Source organism: Poecilia formosa, unplaced genomic scaffold, assembly GCF_000485575.1.
Source record: "Poecilia formosa unplaced genomic scaffold, Poecilia_formosa-5.1.2 Scaffold544, whole genome shotgun sequence".
Taxonomy (NCBI): Eukaryota; Metazoa; Chordata; class Actinopteri; order Cyprinodontiformes; family Poeciliidae; genus Poecilia; species Poecilia formosa.
In genome coordinates this window covers 269,171-277,481 of record NW_006800483.1, presented here as the reverse complement: position 1 = coordinate 277,481, position 8,311 = coordinate 269,171, and the positions used below count along the sequence as shown (strand labels likewise).

At 40.8% G+C, this 8,311-nt stretch overlaps 1 protein-coding gene across 1 annotated transcript in view; it reads right to left on the bottom strand.

Annotated features, from left to right (window-relative positions):
* galr1b (galanin receptor 1b) overlaps positions 1 to 8,311 on the bottom strand; it is a 16,443-nt gene that overhangs the window by 2,506 nt on the left and 5,626 nt on the right. The window contains exon 2 of the mRNA XM_007540518.2: positions 3,144 to 3,209. Within this exon, the coding sequence (XP_007540580.1) occupies positions 3,144 to 3,209 (66 nt within the window). The remainder of the gene's footprint in view (positions 1 to 3,143; positions 3,210 to 8,311) is intronic.

Genomic DNA, 8,311 nt, shown 5'->3' with positions numbered 1-8,311 from the left:
TTTTCTGAGTTTATGACATGATGATAACCAAAGACCACTAGCCCATCAGCGAAGGTAAACACCCGAGGAGGAAGCTTCTGAGCTTCTAAAAGAAAGGTTTGATTCCAAGGGAGAAATCCCATCTCATTATTTGGGGGGGATAATAAACAGGAAAATTTCTTAAGACCAATTTTGGGAGTCGGCAAAGTTACATAGAAATGTAACGTAAAATGTGATTTAAAAGCTTTTAAACTACATTCAAGCAGCAGGTCAAAAAATGACTAGTAATGCACATCAAACATGTTTTTCATGGTAAACAAACTGTTGAGAAGTAAAACTACATTTTAAATGTTGCTCAGATATGAGTTTTGTTAATCTCACTGATCTAATATCTGCTACATTTTCACAAAAATTTAAGGTTCTAAATAAAAACAAGATTTAATGAGTAACTCCTCTTTATTATAATGACTCCCATTTCAAGTTATGGGATATTTAAATTGTAACTTGTTAAGTTGGTTTATTTTTAAACCTCTTAGTTTTGTCATGTCCTGGAGAACCAACAAGTAGATAAAAATGAATATCTGGGGAATATCATAAGTTAAATGTAACACCTAAAGCACCGAGGATTTTATTGAAAAATATTCAGATTTCTCTTGTGGCTTTATGACTCTCTGTTGAAGACGATGAGAAATAAAGGGATAACTTTCTGTTTTTTCTGTCCGTCCTTTCTTCCGCTCTCGGCTCCCATACAGAGCTGTGGCTCAGGCCCTCCCTCCAGTTTCAATCTCTTCTTGTTAACATGAGAGTTAAAGGGCTAAATAGGATTAGATAGTTGCTACCTTTAACAAAAAAGCTAAGTCTATTAAACAATGTAGCAGTTTTGCTACTTTTGATTTAAGTCATAACAGGCAGTTTATCATGATTCAGCCAAAGTAATGAAATAAACTGCAGTCTGATTTTTATTGTCAATGTGTTTCTTCCTATTGAGCAGTGAAAGTAAATAAAATGTGTTTCATGTCTTTTGCTTTAAGTATTTATTTACTGGAGGGTTTATTTGTGCTGCAGAGCCACAGCTAACAGCTAACAGCTAGCTCCTCACTTCAGCGGCTCTGACGGAGCCGGTACCGTTCCTGCTGTTGCTCCTCCTACACTTTGGACTGAACCATTGTTCTAACCTAAAGATTCATTCTTATTTTTTTCTTAGATAAATGGCAGATTTATTTTGCTCTTTGTATCTTTTGCCTTTTCATGTTGATATTGTTTAAATGCAAATCTTTCTTCTATAATTTTTTTGGGTGGGCAATTCTAGAGTTTTTCAAGATTGGGGGGGCGTGGACCTCTGGACCCTTCTGGGATTTCTGCCCATGTTTGATTCCTCTAGTTTACTGAAAGTATGCTTCTGTTTTAACTCAACTGTAGTTTATGAACAAAGACAAATGAAGTAGCTTCGTTCACAGCAGTCAGCCAGTTAGAGATTAGCTATCAGTCTTCCCTAACCCTTCCTGTCTAGCGGCGGGTCAGTTTGAGAATAAATCCCTGAGAGGATATCCCTCCTCTTTGGACTGAAGCTGACTGGACCCAGACTGCTTTGCTGCTCCTTAGTTCTCTGCCAGCAGCTTCTCAGCTTTCTATGACGTTGAACATATGTTGTCAGGTTCTTCTTCATCCATTCATATGTCCTCCATAAAATATGCTCCTCATCATAAACCCCACTCCTGTTTCTAATTATATCCTCAGCTCCCTCCAGACCCAAACCACTAATGTTCCTGCTCGTCTTTCACAAGCTGTCTTGAAACATCCTGTCTTCTGTCAGAGAGATTTCAACACAAATGTTCCTGTGAGGTTGTGAAGGGTCCTTCTGATCACCGGAAATTTATGGCATTAATTAAACATCTCCAATAAGAAGCTGGTCCTTGCAGACCAATGCAGCTGAAGACGGGTCCTACCCCAAAGTCGAACATTCAGAACAGCCGGAAGCACCAAGCAGTTCTCCGACCTGATGAATATCTGCACAAGGATCCCATCACCCAAAACAAGAAAAAGCTATTCTACTGCAGTTTCCATTTCCAGGAGAGAAAAAGAGGCAGAAGATACGAAGATCATCCAACCACCAGTTATCCAACATCTTTATCCCCATGCTGGGATCGCAAAGGCTGATCTCCAGGTTCCATCCACCATCCATCCATGATGGACGGATGATGGATGGATGATCCACCATCCATCCATCTGTCCATCCTCCATCCATTTCTCAGAGGTTGTTGGTGAACAGAACCGATCTACTGATTGTTTCATTGGTTCCGGTTCTCTGAATTCAGCAGCCGGTTGGATCTGATGGATCCGGTTTATGTTTCTGACAGGAAATGGTTTCTGTGAATTAGAAAGTTCAACTACCTGCAGACTGGATGGTCCATGTCAAAGGTTCTGTTCTGACCCGCCGGTCCGGTGTGCTGATGGTTTGGGTCATAGAGTCAACAGATTTCTGGGTCAGAGCCGTTTCCAGCATCTCATCATTTCTCCTTAAGGGATTCCTTAATAAATCTGCTTTATGACTTCATGTGTTTGTTCTGGTGACTCAGCAGATTTAATAACGCCTCTTATCAGTCTGAGCAGATCAATAAAGTAGAACCGGGTTGTTCCAGAAACCGGACCGAACCTGGCCTGGCCAGCCGCTCTGGGCGAATCCATGCCAAGACTTCAGGCCGCCAGAGGAACCTCCTCTATTCTTAGACGCTGTCTAAATATTTACCCAGCAGCCTTTGTTCCTCTGCAGCGCCGCGCAGCAGAACCTGTAAACGACCCGGTTCTGCTGCTGCAGGATGCCTGCTCTCTGTCGCCTGCCAGCCGGGCCGGGACCACAATCAGAGCCAGAACCAGAACCTGTACCTGGACCAGGACCTCACTGGATATGGTACTGCTGGTAGCACTGTGTCTAAACCGGACCGGCTTGGACCCAGAAACCTGCAGAGGTGTTGAGATCAAATGTCTTAACGGTAGAAGCACATCATCATCAGCCTCCTCTTCATCACTAGTCCAGATGACAAACCCAGAAGAACTCTGATGAAGTGATTCCTTCTATCAACTTTTCTTCTCGCTGGGATTAGTCACTGACCTGAGGAGGAAGAGAAGGAGGAAGAGAAAGAGGAGGAATAGAAGGAGTAGTTCACCTTTCGTTTGGACAGCTCGGACCTCTTGGACATGTTCTTCATCTTTTTATGCAGGTGGCACAAAACCTGGAAGACAGCAGACCTGGGATCAGTCAGCAAAAGCTTTAGGTCGGAGGTTCTGGTCTGGCAGAGGGCGAATCCGTTTCCAGAACCTTCTTCACAACACCTGAACGCTTCAAAAGGTTCTTCAGTTCATATCCAGATTTTCACCTTAATTAGCACCATTGTCACAAAACAGCTTGTTGCCTTGGAGACCAATATGATGTCAGCCGACATCAACCGGCTTCATGTAGAAATATTTATTTAGTCAGTAAACAGGAAGGCTTGATGTCGTTTCCTGTTCTGCAGCTGAATCTGGGAAAAACCAGACATTCCCTACTGGTTCCCATCTGATTCTCAACTGGATCCCATCTGGTTCCCATCTGGTTCCCCTCTGCTTCCCATCTGGTTCCCCTCTGGTTCCCTACTGGTTCCCATCTGGTTCCCCTCTGGTTCCCAACTGGTTCCCACCTGGATCCCATCTAGTTCCCATCTGGTTCCCCTCTGGTTTCCTACTGGATCCCATCTGGTTCCCTACTGGTTACCATCTGGTTCCTGTCTAGTTCCCATCTGGTTTCCTACTGGATCCCATTTGGTTCCCATCTAATTCCCATCTGGTTCCCATTTGGATCCCATCTGGTTCCCATCTAGTTCCCCACTGGTTCCCACCTGGATCCCATCTAGTTCCCATCTGGTTCCCATCTACTTCCCCACTGGTTCCTTACTGGATTCCATCTGGTTCCCTACTGGTTCCCAACCAGTGGGAACCAGTAGTAATAATAAAGGTGACTGGTCCAGAGGTTGGTTCCTGTCTCCTTCCTGTCGGCAGCTGGCCAGTAGGGGACGCTACAGGCAGCTTGCTGACAGTCAGACTAGAGAAAAGGTCAGACCCAAAACCTGACTTCATGCTCCCCGATGGATCTATTGATCATCTATTGATCAGCATCGGTCTGCTCATGTCTATCTCAGATATGAATACGTCACCACCATTTGAATGCCGCAGTAGAGCGATGGGAGCTCCATACTTCATGTGCTTGTTGTTTCAATCGTTTTATAGTAAAAACTGGACCCATTAGCATTACATTTCACAGAAAAGACTGAAAGAAAAACAACGTAATTTTATGAGCTGAATTTCTTGACTTTGCGGCTAGAATCTAATCTAGCTTCTACACAACCAAGAAATATTTCCCACATATATAACGGCCATAGTAACCACTCTGGTTATAATTTTGTTAGCTTCGCTAACTTTCATACTGTGTAGTTTTTCTAATGAGAGCGAGCTGATGAGAACCCGCTGTTAGAAGGGAAACGATGCATTCCAGACCAGAGGGTTTTAGCAGGTCAGTCAGGATCAGAGCTGACTGTTTTTCTCCGGCCTTCTGTTTCACAGCTCGGCTTCAAAATGTCGATGTTTAACAATGTTGTAAAGATGCTGCAAGTCAATGCCCCAATATGTTAAAAATGTATGTTTTCAAAATGTGAAGGAATCAGAGTTTAATTTTCTATTAGTGAACAAAATATGTATTTGCTCAAGTGTACCAATGAAACAATATGCTTTTAAAGATATTGTGTATATTTTAAAATATATCCAAATATATTTTTCAAAAATTCACTTAACACTTACTTTAAATATACTGACATTTTAGTATGTTTTAAATTACATCTCAGTGTATACTTTAGGTTAATGAAGTGCCTTTTTAGGTGCCTTAATGATCTTTTATTATTTTTGTTAAAATGGCAACGAATAAAAAGACAATAATAATCCTTATAGTGGAACTTGATGTAATGTTGTTTAATAAACTAAATAATGTGTTCATACCTCAAAATATCAAACATTGACAGTTTAGTGACAAAAAATAATATTTGTCCTTAACACTAAATGTAGCAGGTATCTTCAGTTTTACATCTCTCCAAATATGATCTGTTGTTTTCAGTTTTTTCAACTAGAACACAGAAGCTGTCTTTACCCAATCTATTTTCAGATGTATGATGGAACTTATTTACATCATACATCAAGAACCTGGAAAATCTTCCTCTGAAGCAAGTTGCCAACAGAACCGTCCTGGGAGCCCTGCAGAATAACCGCAGGAGCAAAGTTCAGAACCAGCATGGCGGAAAGCAGGAGTCATCTCAGCCTTTTTTCTGCAAAAATGAAGATGTTGCAAGGAGCAACGTAGAGAGGCCACCTACCAAGCAACCTGCTTTCTGTCATGATGCATGATTAGTGTCATGATGTGTGGTGGTGAGGTAGATGTGGTGGACCCAGGTATGAAGAGTAAATGATGATTTAATAGTGATAAACACACATAATCCAGGCAGCAAAGGCGAGCAAAGACTCACACTGGTAGCAACTGACAGGAAACACAACTAACGACTGGATAGACAAGGACCCGACAAGGAAACAAGAGACAAAAGGTGGATTTAAATACACAGAGGGTAATCAGGGAACACAAGACTCAGCTGGGAGCAATCAAGGGCAACACGGAGACTCAACAGAACACAGAAACCTGAATTAACACACAGAAAAAAAACAAATCTTCACAATTGGTGAACGGCATTAGGTCCAGTTCACACTCCAGACCAGATGGTGGTGGTAATGCACACTTTTATGGCGCTTTTTTGAAAAGCGCCATAAAAAGAAGAAAAGGCATGAAGCCAGAGAAGATAACTGACGCTGTTCAAATTCATCATTTTTAGAGAGGTCCTTGATAATAGTTAGTAGTTTTGGTAAATTCAAGCTGGTAACATCCTAGTCTGAGTTAGACAACAACACAAGACAAGAACCGTATGGAAATGAAACATGGAACGAAGGCTTCCTTTTTTGGCTCTAGTGGCCTTTATTTGACAGGAAAGTGGGTAATGAGAGAAGGGGGAAGACATGCAGCAAAGGTCAAGAATCGAACCTGCGACAGCTGCGTCGAGGACGAAGGCCTCCATACGTGGGTTGTGCTTAACCCCTGCGCAAGGCACGTGCAGAGGGGGGGCCTGGGGGGGCTTGAGCACCTGCCCTTTTTGCTCCTTGCCCCAAAGTGCCCTTTTGGTCAATTTTTTATTTTTTTTTGTTGGTATTATTATTTTCAAAGCCCTCTTCTGACACATAATAACATGTACTAAAATTATTTGTTTGTTTTGTTTTTTTGTACAACACAATAAGCCCTCCGGTCACCTTGTTACCTTTGACCTTTTGCCCGTGACGCATGACACAGTTGCCTCTCGCGCAGTGAGATAAGGCGGCTAACTGGAGCTCAGCATAGCGAATGTTCCAGATTACAGAACATTTTTTGGTGAATAAAGTGGAGCAGACTTGCTGCTTGTCAGATGACGGAAAACGTTGAAGTCTCGTTTCTGCTTCAGAGGTTTAAGCAGAGAGGTAATGAGATACAACAGACACTGACAGGCCTCTGTCTGCCTTTCTCTGAAGAACTACTGAGGGGAGGAGACAGCCAGGTGAGGAGAAACTGTTCTTATCCATCATTCAGTGTTTTTATCATACAGACATTAGGCTGTTGTTGTTGTGCTATTAGCTAGCTGCTAGCTAACGGCTTTGCTAGAAGCTAGATAACTGAAAGCTTCTTCCCTGTGTACGAGGCACATCGCCCGTCCAAAACTTATCATCTCCATAATGGATAAATGTCAGATATTCTAATTTCCTTTGCTGCATAATGTACATTGCATTTATTCTAGCATTAGGGAAATGTATCTTGAAGGAAAATAGCACTTAAATAAAATCCAACAAGGATATTTATTTAGAATTAAAAATAACTCGCCCTGAATTACCATGATAGATATAATGTATGTCATTAATGAAGGGGAAAAAACTCAACCCAGACTTTAAGTTTAGGGTTCGCAGAGTATGAAGTTAAATTTTTTTTCCAATTATTCAATGGTGAAAAATAAACTAACCTCAGTTAAGTAAAATAAAANTTTTTTTGTACAACATAATAAGCCCTCCGGTCACCTTGTTACCTTTGACCTTTTGCCCGTGACCCAGTTGCCTCTCCACAGTGAGATAATGCGGCTAACTGGAGCTGAACGATCCAGATTACAGATCAGTTTTTGGTGAATTAAAGCGTTTCTGGTGAATAAAGTGGAGCAGACCTGCTGCTGGTCAGATGACGGAAAACGTTGAAGTCTCGTTTCTGCTTCAGCGGTTTAAGCAGAGAGGAAATGAGATACAACAGACACTGACAGGCCTCTGTCTGCCTTTCTCTGAAGAACTACTGAGGGGAGGAGACAGCCAGGTGAGGAGAAACTGTTCTTATCTATCATTCAGTATTTTTATCATACAGACATTAGGCTGCTGTTGTTGTGCTATTAGCTAGCTGCTAGCTAACGACTTTGCCAGCAAAGCAAGATAACTGAAAGCTTCTTCCCTGTGTACGAGGCACATCGCCCGTCCCAAACCGATCATCTCCATAATGGATATATGTCCGATCTTCTAATGTCCTTTGCTGCATAATGTACATTGCATTTATTCTGGCGTTGAGTAAATGTATCTTGAAGGAGAATAGCACTTAAATAAAAGTCCAACAAGGATATTCATTTAAAATTAAAAATAACTCACCTGAACTACCATGAAAGATATAATGTATGTAATAAAAGTCATTAATGAAGGGAAAAAAACTCAACCCAGACTTTAAGTTTAGGGTCTGGTTCGCAGAGTATGACGTTAAATTTTTTCCCCAATTATTCAATGGGAAAAAATAAACTAACCTCAGTTAAGTAAAATAAAATTGTAATCAAAACTTTTGGAATTGTAATGATTTATTTTAAAAAACAAATTCTTTTGTTTAAAAAACTTTTTTTAATTAAATAACTAATTTTTTGTCTTGTGAACTTAAAAAGTTATTTGCCAAACAAACTTTTATTTGGACACATCAGAAATCTTTTGTTGTGATTTTGGGTCCTGCCCATGACGTCATGTGAGAATCACAAGTAAAACTTTGAGTCACAAACAAAAACTTAGAATATCAAGAAAAGATTTCTGACATGCACAAATAAGTTTGTTTTGCAAAAAAATTCACTTCATGAGACAAATGTGTGATTTTAATTTTTAAAAAAGTTTTTTTAGCTAAACTCAGTAGGCTTTTCTCATGGTGACATGCATTAACAATTCAATTTTTGCTTTT